The 14805-nt window shown below is 44.3% G+C and overlaps 1 protein-coding gene across 1 annotated transcript; it reads left to right on the forward strand.

Annotated features, from left to right (window-relative positions):
- The first annotated feature begins 2782 nt into the window (after window positions 1–2782).
- GFRA3 (GDNF family receptor alpha 3) lies at window positions 2783–12524 on the forward strand. Its single transcript, XM_054288030.1, has 8 exons — window positions 2783–2894; window positions 6265–6540; window positions 7223–7315; window positions 7744–8089; window positions 8163–8272; window positions 9393–9527; window positions 10493–10623; window positions 10931–12524. The coding sequence occupies exons 1-8, from the start codon at window positions 2852–2854 to the stop codon at window positions 11063–11065; spliced, it is 1269 nt and encodes a 422-aa protein (XP_054144005.1). The 5' UTR covers window positions 2783–2851; the 3' UTR covers window positions 11066–12524.
- The last annotated feature ends 2281 nt before the right edge of the window (window positions 12525–14805 follow it).

Genomic DNA, 14805 nt, shown 5'->3' on the forward strand with positions numbered 1-14805 from the left:
TCTTTGTACTAGTGAGTACAGATGTGTGTGTACAGATGCAGTGCTGTTCTAGCACTGCACCAACATCTTAGTGAAAAAGTTTTTCATATGACTCAACCTGAACAACCCAAGATGAAATTTATGGCCATCATAATTTCTTGTATCACCTGCCATTTGGGTTTATCACCTTTGCAGCTCACCTTTAAGTAGCTGTAGGGTGGTAGTAGATGGTCTCTCAAAGAAGCCCAGGTCTGATAATCAATTTGTAGGTCATGTGCTACCATCTTGGTAGCCCTCCACTGGACCCTCTCTTGTTCCTCCTCATGCCCCTTGAACTTCAGGGGCAGGAAACAGCACACAGCAATCCAGGTGTGGCCACTCCACTGCTAAGCAGACATTAAAAACTTCTTTCAGTCTCTGGCCATGTTCTTCCTAATACAGTGTGGTGTGTGGGTTGTTTTATTCACAATCACATCTTACTGGTATCCATGGCAACTTCCAGGTCCTTCCAGCAGGACTGCTTCTCATCCACTCAGTCCTCAGCGAGGAAAGATGCATGGGGTTGCTGTGCCCTGTTTCAGAATGCGATGGTCCTTCCTAAACATCATAAGGCATCTGTTAACTCGGTTCTTTTGTTTCTCAAAGTCCCTCTGGACTGAAGCTATGTTGTTCAGCATGTCCGTTGCTCATCCTGAATTTTTATCATCATAAATTTCTTAGTTCCCTTTTCCTGTAGAATGACTTACAATTATTCCCACCAAAGATATAGTCTACCCGTTGAGCTGTATGACTGTACTTAATCAGACAGACACCCAAACATCTCTGACCTTCCTGCTGAGACCCACACTGAGGGTAAAATACAAGGGCAGTTTAGAATTCTTTACTCATAGGAACAAAAAGTAAAACTGTCTGAGCCAGAAGTGGCCAAGTGTCCCAGGGACTGAAACACAAAACTAGGGGTAGCTGCTATAGATGTCAAAGCCCTGAACCTTCTTTGGCAATGAGCAGCCAAAGCTGTTTAGGGCACTAGCACTCATGCTAGGAAATGGAGGAGGTTTTTATTTGGTTTTCCATAAATATAGACATCAACTTCTGCTGGGTTGTTTGCATTAGGTTAATATTACTGTAGTGCACAGGTGTTACTATTAGCTGTGAATGTCTGCTGTCTGTCTCTAGCCCTGTAAAGAGCAGAGTGTGGTGCTGTAAATATTAGCCCAGGCATAGAAGTGTTTGCTCAGCCCTCCTCTGTGCTACCTCCCCCAGTAGTTCTCTGATAGTACTCCCAACAAATGGTCAAGACTCAGCATCCTTTGCACTTCCCAGTAACATGCTCTGGTTTTGACTGAAGAACGGTTGTAGTGGTCAAATCCTGAAAAAAAGCAACAGGAGCACCAGCATGCTGTAATCTTCATAAGATTAACACTATTCAAAATAAGGTACAACTAAGTAACTCAACACCTACAGCAAACAAAATACATCCTCGGTAAAACCCACTTTTCACTGGCTGTGGTAGTCATGGATGTCAAGATGAAATGTCTAGTGTATCACTGGAACTGCTACTTGCTTTAATGTGGTGATATACAGTAAATTCCACGCAGAAGAATTCTCACACCAGTTCCTTGCAGTAAGCAGGAGGACTAATCTTTCCTAAAAACTCAAGAAGAGGAGGGCACCAGTGAATTAGATATTCATGTACATTGAATACTTAATGTATCTGGACAGTTATTACCCTTTCTGCTGGGGTTTTCAGGCAGATGGGGTGGGTCTCTCTATTTATGCAAACAACAGACTTACAAAAACATTTGCCCCATTTTCATATACTAATGTTTGATGTGCATGTGTTGGATTGTAACTTTTCCGCACTGGTTAATTTGATTTTAGGATGCTGCCTAAATGCCATATGGGCTCTCAGAAATGCCATCTTTAGTGTGGCTGCAGACACACAGCTCAATCAAGGCAGAGCCAGCACCAGGTAAGAAACTGAAATAAGAGCCTTCACAACAAAGCCAAAAGGAAGAAGCCACAAGCTCAGTCATCCCATCCACAGACCAAAGAATCACTTGGGGAATCTATTCAAAAGCCAGTCTGCCTCTGTATCCTCCAAGAACAATCCCTCCAGAGTGAAGGAGACTCTCCTAAGTTGGGCCCTTTACCCAAATAGGCCCCCGAGGGTGTGCAATCACAGCTCTGGTCTCGGTACTGAAGTATGCTATCAATCAATGTGAAAAACGCCAATCACTTGTTTTTTAAAAGTTTAATAGTAATAAAATGGTTATAAAAATAGTAACACAATTAGAGTAATAACAATTTGGACAAATTGAATTAGGACAATATGAGACAATAAAAACAAAGAGTTACAGACGTCCAGGTACCTTTTTCTGGGCATCACGAGCCCGAAAAAGGACCCCTGCTAACGAAGGATTAACTCTTAAGAACAATAGCCCGTTGCATATTCATACACTTCATACATGATGCATAAATTCTATTCAAACACAGGATTTTGTCTGGCCATTGTCAATTTCTTCTTTGTAATCCTAATAAACAAACCCCTTGCGCAGCCCCTTCCAAAACGCCCCTTTTGAAGCATCCCTACACCGCCCGGCCCCCGGCGCAGCAGCTTCCCGATCGCCCCGGGGACAGCGGCCGCTGGATGACCCCCGTCCCTCGCCCCAGCTCACTCCAGCCCACCGACCGCCCGGCCCCTCCGCCCGCTGCGGCCGCCCCGGGCGGGCCGCGGACCCGCGGTGGGTCGGGCCGGGGGCGGCGCTCGCCGCCCGCACCTCGACGGGGCGGGCCGGGCTCAGCAGCGCCGAGGCGGGGCCGCGCAGCGTGCGAGCTGCAGCCCCGGCGCGCGGAGCCACTGACCGCCAGCATGGGGCCGGCGCTGCTCCTGGGGCTGCTTCTCTCCCGAGCCGGTAACAGCGCCCGGGGCGCGGGGCGGGCTGGGCAGGGCGGCACGACCCCGTCCCTCTCCCGGCGGGCAGACGGCGGCGTCGCTCGCACGCCGGTCCCGCCGCGGGTTGCAGGGGCGACGCCGGGGTCGCGGTCGCCGGGCTGACCGCTGCTCCCCCGGTGCCGGGCGGGCGCGGAGCGCGTCCCGAGCGCGGCGCTCCCAAAAGCTGCGCGGCTCTCCCGGCCACCGGCTCCAGCTGCCCCGCGCAACGGCGGCGGGGAAGAATTCGCGATTCAGAGGAAAGGCGGCTGTTGCTTTGGCCCGAAACGAGGAACCTCTGGCGTGGTTGCGGTCAAACTGGAGGGACGCTCTGGGGAGGGGACCGTCTGCCCTGGAGGCAAGGCGTGAGAAGGCGAGAGGAGATGCCGGGAGCCGATCCCTGAACGCGGCCGGATAGGCACAATGCGGAGACTCATTCGCCTGAGCTGGTCCCGGCTGCGCTGCGCTCTCGCTGGCTTCGCCCAGAGCAGTTTTTGATACCTATCCCCCATTCATTCGCCCTCTGAAATGCTTAAGGCCCCTGGTTTTCCGAGACTAGGCTCGGTTTGCGAAGACCAATCCAAGGAACTCCTGCAGAGATGCAGTTGATTGTTCTATTCTGCCTCCAAATGACAAGAGCTGAGGATTGAAATTATTCCTTTACCCAGTTCAACTCTTGTTCAGTCGTCAGGGTTGATGCGACTAGGAATAAGGAAATTAGAAACTGCTCTGAAGCATTCCTAGTTTCTGTCTAGGGGTGCTTTGCACTCAGAAAAAGCTGCAACTTTTTGACTGCTAAAAGATGGGCTGCTGCAGTAGCCACTGGCGGCCAACGATTGCAAAAGATTTCCCACAATTTGCCATGTCCAAATGCCAACGCTTCTTTGGTAACTGATAAAGGAAAGGTTCCCTTCTGTAATTGTCATCTCTTTAAATGGCATGGTGCACCAGGGGAAACAAGATAGACATATTTATATGACAGGACATTGAAAAGGGAGAATAAAGGTGTATTGTATTACCTATCAATTTTTTTCTAAGGTATAAATAATCATCATGTGTTAATTGGTTATTACCTTTTAACTTCTTTTTTAAACTACAGATGGGATTCCAATACACATACATCTTCAGCATGTTCTGCAACCTAGACCACAGATCTAGGAAAGAATTAGCTTTCCCATTCTTTCACATTGTTACTGGACTACTAAGACAAAATTTTAAAAAAATTAAACAACTTGCCAAACTTCAGGGCTTATAACAATGCACAGACAGTAAATTATGTGTTTAGAGGAGGAATGTTTTAAAGTTGAGGTTTAGAGCACCTTCACCTGAACCCACTGTGCTGGATACAAAGGATTCCTGATGAGAGATTTTTCAGGGAGTTTGAAAAATCATCAAGTCTCTATGTAAGAGCCAGATGAATTACAAAGTACAGTAAGTTGCTGGAAGAACAAAGAAACTTGTACAAGTGGGACAGAGGTACCTAGATAATATTACTGAGCTGTAGGGAAAGTAGAAACTTTGAGAAGCAGGCTGGCATTCTATTGCTTGCAGCAAATAAAATGATGCAGCTAGCAAAAATGAAGTAAGTGGAAGAACAAATTACATGGGGAAGATGGTACTCTGGGCAATGTGAGTTGTACCAAGATTTCCTCCTAATTTATAGTGATGGCAGACTGAAATAGTATTACTGCACCTGCTGAACAAGAGAATGATAGGTAACATGATGTACCCAAAGAACACTAAAGGTAGATGTAAGGCTCTGCACAGTCACTTCCAAAAGCCAGCCAAGGAATATTGACCTGAAGGGAAGAAACATACCAGCCTATAAATTTTATTAGGAAACTGTCTTGTTTCAAGACTTCATTGTAATTGTACTGTAAACATAGATTCATATACTGCAGAAATGAAGAAAGATTACAGACTGAATTAATCTACCCACGACAACATAATCATAAAATTATAGAAAGACTTGGGCAGAAAAGAACCCTAAAGATCATCTTGGTCTACCCCCCTGCCATGGACAGGGACGCCTTCCACTAGACCAGGTTGCCCCAAGTCTCCTCCTACCTGGCCTTGGACACTTCCAGGGATGGGGCAGCCACAGCTGCTCGGGGCAACCTGTCCCAGGCCCTTACCACCCTCTGAGTAAATAACTTCTTCTCCTAACATCTAATCTAAATCTTGTCTTTTTATTTTAAAACTGTTCCCCCTTGTCCTATCACTATCTGCCTGTATAAAAAGTAGCTATCTCTCCTCTTTTAAAAGTCCCCTTTAAGTACTGAAAGGGGATCCAGTGGAGGTCTCCCTGCAGCCTTCTTCAGGCTGAATAACACCCGCTCTCTCAATCTGTCTCATAGCGGGAGGTGCTTCAGCCCTCAGAGCATCTTTGGGCCTCCTCTGGATCCATGCTAACAGGTTCATGTCCTTCCTGTGCTGAGGGCCCCAGGGCTGGATGCAGCACTGCAGGTGGGGTCCAGAACCTACTCTCTCGATCTGCTGGCCATGCTGATTTTGATGCAGCTCAGGACATATTTGCTTTTTGAGCTGCAAGTGCACATGACCAGCTCACCCCTGAGAATCCCCAAGTGCTCCTCTAGAAGGCTGCTCTCAATTCATCTCCCAGTCTGGACTTGGGTCTGGGATTGCCCTGACCCAGGTGCAGCATCTGCACTTGGACTGGTTGAACTTCATGAGGTTCTTATGGGCCAAGCCTTCATCTGCATTTTTGGCAGGGATTTTAGGGACTGGGCTGTATGTACTTTAATTGACTGCATATCAGCCCTTCCATATGAAGCTACTTGCATCCTTTGTTAAGGATTCATTTTATTGTGCAAAGAATACGTATTCTTAAGTCTTCAGGCTCATTAAAGTAGTTCTTTTCTATACCCTACAAATGGTTTTCTCGCTATATCTCTTAATGACCAGCATATACTTTAGTAATTGCAGCAGTACTCAAAGTACATAGTATGGTGTTACCATGTGGTTATTGCACTGTGGTTTTCGTGCGCAGGTAGAAGAGCTCTTCAAAGCAGGCCTCAGCAACTCCAAGTTTTCACAGGCATTTACTAGTCCCCAAAATACAGAGCAATCCCTGATCCCAGCCATGTTGAACAAAATTATTATGGAGGCTTTTATTTAACCTTTTGTTCCCTCTTTCATTTATACTCATCCTTTTTTTTTTCTAAATAGAGACAGCTCTTGTCCCTTAACTACTGCACATGACAGATCCCAACAAGTTCTGTTTCTTGCAAGAAGTCCTTGTTGAAGACAGAATCCCTGCAGAACAATTACAAGATGCTTGTGTGGTATTCATTTTGACTGGGGCCCTAACACTCTTCTCTCTACTTGATCAGGAGACCTCATGGCTCTGCCCAGCAGTGACTGTGTCATGGCAGAGCAGCTGTGTATCTCTGACTCCACCTGCAATGCCACATACAGGACCCTGGAAAACTGTGCCCTGGCCAAGACTCGCCTCCTTTCACTGGATCATGACAGCAGGGTCAGATGTCTGAATGCAGAGCTTGACCTCGGGAACAGCTCTTTGCTGCACTGCAGGTGCCACCGGCGCATGAAGAGACAGGAGCACTGCTTACGCATTTTCTGGACTGTTCACTCCAGCATGACAGATGGTGAGATGAAGTAATATAAATTTACAAGGTACTAGTAAGGCTTACCCCCGCCCCCTAGGTGAAAACAACCGTCAATGTCCACTTCTCAGTGCTGTAGGTAATTGCTCTGGAACCATATCTCCTAGTAAAGGGAATTCATTACTACTCTGACGAGCAGAGAAAACTGATCTGGTATGGGACCAGCCCTTCAAATATACCAGCAAACCTGATAGCTACACTGAGATAGTTAGATTTAGTGCTGTGAAAAATACCTAAAAATGGTCCTGTCTGTCCATCACTGAAAACACATGTGATTATGACACATATTGCCATAGCATCCCTAAGTGTTCTGCTGCTTTCTTTTGTGGGATGCTTCTACTTGACCTCCCACTACAGCCTGCCTGTGCTGCTCAGCTCCTGACACTTACTGAAGCTGAAAAATCCAAATGACTAGATAGACCCAATTCCAGCTGGACAAAATGTAATGAGGGTTTTATACAGTAATAGCTTTGCATTTCCAGAAGAACCATTCTTGGCATTTGGCTTTGAGTGAGACAGAGCATTTCTGAAATCCAGCCTGAGGAAAGAACCAGGCATAAATAAGAAAAATATCCATTTAAGAATAAGCAAACAAACAAACAAATCTGGTCATAAAGCATTTCTCCCATCTCCTACTGCATTAAATATCTTGTATCTTGCCTAGGTTATCTCAATTTGGAGACCTCTCCCTATGAGAATTCAGCAAATGAAGAACACTGGAAGACAGATTATAATAAACTGGCAGCTCTGGTATCAGGTAAGAATTGTAATGGTTACATGATATAATGCTTCCCTCTCTTATCTTTTCATGGGTTGAAGATTATTAAGAACAATTTGGGGTAATGGCCTCTTTAATCAGAGGAATGCCTGCTCTAGGTACTTGCCTAAATTTGTCACTCCTACCATGCATAAATAAAGCCACAGATGCAGGCCCACGAAATCGGTAATAACCCACAATGATCCATATTCCAAAACAAGCGCCCTACTATGAACCCTAGTATAAAAAATACTCTCTCGTAACTAGTATAATCATGGTGTCATATGGCAGGCACATAGAAGGACTGGTTTGCTTTGTTGTTTTTAATTTTTCAAATCTGACCATCAAGAGAGGAGTGCTTGTGCTTCCATACCAAATCTCTTCTGGAGACTTGCTTCATTGTTTTTGTGTTTCTTGTGGCTCTATAGGCTCACAGTTGGCAGGAGATGCAACAAATCCATGTTTGAGAGCAACACACATCTGTAATCTGAGCAAGAAGTGTTTTCGTCTGCGCACAGACTATGCCTCCATCTGCACCAAGGGAGCAGCAAGTGAGGAGGTGTGTGACCGGCGCAAGTGCCACAGAGGGCTAAGGAATTTCTTCGAGAAAGTTCCTGAGGATTTCACCAAAAGGATCCTGTTCTGTCCATGTCAAGATGAATTTTGTGGAGAAAGACGCCGCAAAACTATTGTTCCTGATTGTTCTTTCCAGTATAACACCAAACCGAATTGCCTCTGGCTTCTGGACTCCTGCTTAGAAGACCATATCTGCAAGTAGGTCAGGCAGCAGAGGATGTTATCCAAGAGAACAACATCGAAACTGATGGTCTCATTTTCCTTCCTACAGATCCCGACTGGCTGACTTCCAACAAAATTGTCAACCTGTAGACATATCTCCAGATGGCTGCTCTCTGCACAACCATGCTGCATGCCTGCAGGCTTACATGGGGATGATTGGTAAGTGATATCCACAGGAAGATACAGGGTAGATGCTTTCAGGCCACAAGCTTGCAGGCGCTCTCTGATGCTGTGAAGGACCATTCTGGTCTCCTGCAGGAGGTAGCACTCAGTATACTGGTGAATGTGCCTTACTGATGGATGCTAGTGCTCTCCCTTGCCTCAGAGGTAAATGCAGTCCAAAGAGAGCTCTTCCATGGCATTTTTTTGCTGTACTTTGCCCCATCCTTGCCTGAGATTTCTGTAAGCATCTCTGCATCATCAGCTGGTTCGAAGCACTCCAAGTACCTCAGCAACAGCACACTGTGGGCTTGTTGAACTAAGTCATTGTCATTCCTAATGCTGGAGTTACATCCCATCACAGCAGTGATTAAATACAGCATTCCATCACTGCCTGACTTTTAGATTCCTGATGGCTTGTTAGCGTTGCACTGTGTTCTCAGCCAGAGAACATAGCACTACCAGCTGTTAGAAGGAAGGTCGTCTTTGGTTTTAACTATTTACTATCTACCAACCTACTAAAACATTTTCAGAGTAGCTCAAAAGAGGATGTAAAGAGCAGCAGTACCTTAGAAGCTGTAAATCTAGACTATACCTTCAATTTTTCCAGATGGCTCTGCTAGTTTTGAGCTACATGAACACTGCCTGAATGGCACGCTACAGGTGTGCAGTATTTGTTTGTCAAAAGACACCTGCCTACACAGTGTTGCCAGTTACCCAAGAAGCAAGAATACCTTTTGCTGCCATATGTCAGCTGAGTCCACACAAGTCCTTCACATCCTAAAACAAAAATCCTTCACAGTTTAATGCTTGCACCATTACATTGCTTTCCCCCCATCAATTTGCACTGAGGTACAGTTCTCACCAATGCGTCTGCTGTGTACACATCACAGTTTAATGCTTGCACCAGCTTCAGTTCTCAATACATCTCAGAGTGCCTGTGTCAGGGGTAGCAATCTCAACACTTTCTCACAGCTCAGCAGACTTCAGGTAGGTTCATCAAGCCTGACATTGCCCGGGTTACACGCTTATCACACTGGAAGGCTCCTGCTTCCAGGGCAGCATTTCCTTCAGTATAACATGATTCATAATGCTTCTTTCATCTGGGGGTTTGGGACAGGCACACCCATGACACCCAACTATGTCAGTAACTCCAGCGTGGAGGTTTCCTTGTGGTGTACCTGTGAGAACAGTGGCAACCAGAAGGAGAAGTGTGACCAGATACTCGGCATGTTTGAGAGCAACAAATGCCTTGGTAAGCATCAATCACATCACAGAGAAACAGCTCAGCAGAGAGCAATTTAAATCCTGTGGTTTAAAGATTCTGTGTTGCATTGCTCTTGTGTATAGTTCTATGTTCTGCAATGATCCATGATCTCCTCTGCAACCTGTGGGACCAGCCTGGATCTGCTCTAAGAACTGTTTCTGTATCTTTTGGCAACATTTCTGTTCACCTCGAACACCCTTGAAGCTATTTCCAAACATCATTCAAATGAAGGGCACTGCAAAAACATCACCAAGGGGAGATGAGACATGCTGTATCCATAGGTTGCTGAGTAACCACATTTGTGCACCAGGATTATGGGGTCAGGATTCCCTTCCTTATCCTGTTTCTGTACTCACCCCTCATTTACTCAGTCAAGATAAGTAGCTTCTGATGCAGCCTGTTACTAGATTCAGCATAGCAGTTGCAAAAGTCCTGTTAATATGCAACTGTGCAATCCTAAATCTCTATTTCTTCTATTTCCCTAGTGTTTTAGCAACATACTTCAATGAGATTTAAATATTTTATGTTTGTAAAAGCTTTAAAAGGATATAAAAGAAAACAGCATCATTACATAAATGATTAATACTTAAACCTGCCTCCTACAGTATATAAAAGCCTTACACCCAGCACTATAGACACATCTACAATTTAATCGTCTCATCTGAGATACTACAAACCTGCCCCTTACAAAATACAGAGTTGGGAAAGTAGCAGAGGGGCCCCAAAAGTCTTCAAGTACAGTTCAAACTGTTTTTGCGGTCTGCTCAATGTCACAAGTAAACTCACAAACTGACAGGCCATTCAGAAAAAAAGAGAATATGTATTTTCTAAATCAAGACCACACAGCCTGTGAGTGCCTTTCCGAAAATAGCTTCTCTAGACTTCTGCTCACTAGACTCCAAGGTGTGCACAAGAAAAGCACAGTAAGACTCTTACTTTACTTCTGTTTGCAGAAAATACCATTTGGTCTCAAATGCACCTGAAGCAGACAGCTCTAGAAAGACAGGAAGACTTATTTTATTCATCTTCCCTAAGCTTCCAAGGAGACAGTGCCAGCGCATCTCTCTCTTCGGCAATGTCCCAGGTACGCAATGCTTTGTTGCCTTCACAAGGCAGTGAGTCAAGTAGCCTAGAGACAGTAGTTGAAAAACCTTGGATCTGGAAATATGTAACTTTGGACATCAAACCAAGGAATGCCATGTGCATGCAGAACACTGGACTACTCTGCCTTAAGTTAGTCCTTCCACAGACAAGCAAAAATAGGAGGCTGTATGTCTGGCCACAGGAGTTACAGTAGTCTCACACTAGTGCTCAGAACCAGAGGTTCTGCAGCCAGAAGTTTGAGCATAAATGTGTCTAACTGGGATTCATCCCTCTTTTTTATTTCCTAGGTGGCTGAAGGGAAGACACAACGAGACAGCTCCAAACAGAGCAGTATGCCTATGGCCTCCTCTGTATTTTCTGGAGCTGTTACTTCCTGGCCTTCTCTGGCTCTGTTCCTGCCCCTGTTGCTTAGCCCACATTAATTGGGTATAAAAGGAATCTTTCCTTCCCATATTATTAATATTATTCCACATCCAGGCATGTCCCAATACAGATTTACCTTTGGGAAACAGAAGGCTTGCAGACAAGAGGAATGGCCTTAACGCAGAATGGCAGTCACTGGAAACCTCCCACATACTTGCACCCTGCTTTCCCCCTGTCAGTTTGCACTGAGCTCTGCAGGTACAGTTCTCACCATTGCTTCTGCTGTGTACACATTCTGAGTAACAGGGTAATCTTCCAGCTTAATAGGTTAAATCAAAGGTCTGATTTCTTTCAGAATTTGTGCAGAGTTTGGTTTCTGACTGTAGGGATGATCTGACAGTGTCTCCAACCACCCCACCATCTGAAGCTCCTCCTCAGGCATACAATCATTGAATGGTTTGGGTTTGAAGGGACCTTAAAAAATCATTTGGCTTCAACCTCCATGCCACGGGCAGGGACTGCCTTCCACTAGACCAGGTTGCTGCAAACCCCATTCAACCTGGCCTTGAACACTTGAAGGGATGGGGCAAGCACAGCTTCTCTGGACAATCTATGCCAGTGCATCACCACCCTCACAGGGAATAATTTTTTCCTAATAGTCAATCTAAACATACCCTCTTTCGGTTTAAAAATGTTGTTCCATATCCTGTCCCTAGAGACCCTGAAAAAAAAGTCTCAGTGCTTATCATCCCCCCTGATGTATTGAAAAGGCACAACAAGATCTCCACAGGGCGTTCTCTTCTCCAGGCCAAACCACATCAACTGTCTTGGCCTTTCTTCATAGGAAGGGAGTTCTAGCCCTCTTGTAATTTTCATGGCCTCATCTGAACCTGCTTGAAGAGGCCCATGTCTGTCACGTACTGGGCACCCCAGAGTTGGAATGCTGAACTCCGGGTGGGCAGGTGGGCTGGGGTAGAGGGGAAGAATCGCCTCTCAGCCTGCTGGCCATGCTTCTTTTTATGTAGCCCAGGCTGCAGGATGGCTTTCTGGGCTGCAAGTGCATTTTACCGAATTATGTCTAGTTTTCCATCTAGCCATGTATCCAAGTCCTTTGCTGCAGGGCTACTCTCAATCCATTTCACTCCCCCACTCTGTACTGATATTGAGGGTTGCCCCAAACCAGATGTGGGACCTTGCACTTGGACTTGTTGCACTTAATTAGTTTTGTTGATATCTATTTCTCAAGCCTATGAAGGCATAGAGCATATAATCCTAAAGACTAGAAGCCTGTGCTTCAGGGCGGGTTGCAAGTAAAGCTTAATAAATATAGATGTGAAGTCCTCAGTAAACACCATCTCTGGATTACTTTCAGTTCCCTTTTCAAATCCATTCTTTTAAGTATATGAAAAATACCAGTCCAGATCAAGAACACTATACTGGAGTTTATGCTCCATTCTGTTGTTCCTTCAACATACATGCGATAATCCATTATCGCAGCTAGCAACACACTTAAGTTTTGTTGTTCAAGAAGATGAATGTAGATTTAGGCTTATCCAACAAAAGATGATGCCTGGCCTTAGGACAGACCATCTCTGTAACCCTTAGAGAATACATTTGGCTCTTTGAAGGCGCATTGATCACAAACCCTGGGACATATAGCTGCAAGAATCTCCTTGTATCTGTCCACATATTCAAGTTACCATTGTCACCTTCCAGCCACTTGCCCCATCTTCCTCTTCTGCCAAGCACCGTCTCATAACCAGTTTATTCTGAATATAAATGTGTGCACTGTGTAACTGCTGTTAGTTTGTACTGCGTTTGTCTGTTAAAATGTGGTGTTAAGTGAATATTGATTTCTGAGCATAGGTTAACAGTCTACAATCAATTGTGTGCAAGAGTTGCCTCACCAGCCAGCCAACATTTTCAAATAGCCAGATACTCAGCTGAAAACAGCTCCTCCATGCATACATGTCAAGCCCATTGCTCATACTCAGAGAGAGGCAACAGATCTGAGCAATACTATACACATCCAAACCAGATTATAATCCTGAACAGAGGCAGAGTAGCTGAGTATTTCTTTTTATCCTGTGTTTTATCTGTTGCCAAGAAAGGACATCACTGTAAGACACCTTATTACAGAATCTTACACCGTCATGTGTATCAAAGTAATTATCCTACTGCAGTGGTAATATTTTCATTTCCAATTCCAGACTTCTGTTTATATCCTAGGCAGGTAGAGAGAAGAAAACATGCATGCAGCAGCAGCATCATCTCCTCTGTCACACAGAGAAGCAATGTATTATTTACATGCAGTAGGAATGAATATGTTTTCTTAATACACAGGTATACTAATGCTGATATTTCTCCTTACCTGCTGAAATATGGCTACTTGGAGCAAGAGACAGCACTGTTTCCACATGTTTGCCACCATTAGTTAATAAAAATAGAGTCCATGTAACCCTAATATAGTAAGTACATTAGACGATCCTCCATATTGTGGGACTTAGAAATGTATCAAATTCTTGACTGTAATGTAATAGCATCTGTCATCTCTAGAAGTTAATGGAGAGTGACAGGGAAGAAGAAAACCTTATTTGTTTCACTATTCCACACAACAGAGAGAATACTTGTGAGAATAACGGAGTAGATTTCTGAGTGATCTGTACCACACACACTGGTACACAATGTACTGCATTGATCTCCCACTCATCTGTGCTGTGATCTTTCCTCTTTCCCAAATTTAGTGCTGTAAAACAGATTGATATGGAAAAAGGGATTAGCAATTTCTTGTTCATGTTTAGGGCACTAAGTTCCTACTTAGAGGATACAACTGCAGTCTTCTGTCATATCCTGGATTGTATAGGAAAATGCTTGACACTTGGACAAATCATACTCTAGACTGAAATTGAAACAAAACATGTCAGTTTGTTGGGGTTTTTTTTCCAAGTGTCATGTGTCCTTTTTTCAGTCACCTTTATATACACAGCTGCCTCTTAGCTTGTTCTTCAATAACTGCAAGAAAAATTCACTTCTAACTACACCTTCATTCACAGGTACTCACACTGTTGTGAGTACAAACCCATTTTCACTTAGACTTTTCTAACACCTGGTCTCCATATATCACAGTTTTTCAACTACACAGTATTTATCCATGCACAACTGCTACTAGAATTGTCATGCCAGTATCACTATCAATTCAGTTCTGTCAGCACCATCAATGTTAAAAGACTGGCACATTTCCTAAACCCATTCAGAACAGCTTACTAACCATACTACAGGGCAATTAAGAACCCCACTTCAGCTTCTGTTCCCAGAAAGTGGAAAACAACATCCTGTGAGCACCTATGGTCTCACAAAAGATTATCCACAAAACACAAAATCATTCCAATAAAAATTCTCTATCCAGACAGTCTTAAAAATGAGCAAGCATATAGGAGGAGGGAACCTTCTAATTACTGTAATGCAGATTATTTTTTAAAGAGTAAAATAATGTGAGGTCTGACTAATAAAATTTATCTTGCAACTCTAGAAGTCTCCTGCCTTCCTTTCTATTTCATAGAAGCTACACTCCTTATCTCCACTGCTGGAGACATTATGGAACAGAAATGTTAAGAACAGAGTTAGAATCTCTTACAAAACAATCTTAACTTTTACAGATATCATTCACTGTCAGGTACTTCAGCTGTGGCTTCTAGAACTCTGATAGAGCCTTAGGTTCTTTGTAGCATTTACAAAGGGCATTCATATAGTCCTCCAGCAGTGAGCTCAGCTAACTGTTAGATAAGTGATTTCTTGTGAC

The sequence above is a fragment of the Melozone crissalis genome, unplaced genomic scaffold (genome assembly GCF_028551555.1).
Source record: "Melozone crissalis strain CALT ecotype California unplaced genomic scaffold, PUWL_Pcris_2 ptg000061l_1, whole genome shotgun sequence".
NCBI classification, from domain to species: Eukaryota; Metazoa; Chordata; class Aves; order Passeriformes; family Passerellidae; genus Melozone; species Melozone crissalis.

Coding starts and splice junctions, on each gene's coding strand:
- GFRA3 (XM_054288030.1), top strand. CDS start 2,852: ATGGGGCCGGCGCTGCTCCTGGGGCTGCTTCTCTCCCGAGCCG. Junction 8,273..9,392: donor GGCTTACATGGGGATGATTG/GTAAGTGATATC, acceptor GGTTTGGGACAG/GCACACCCATGACACCCAAC. Junction 9,528..10,492: donor TGAGAGCAACAAATGCCTTG/GTAAGCATCAAT, acceptor TTCTGTTTGCAG/AAAATACCATTTGGTCTCAA.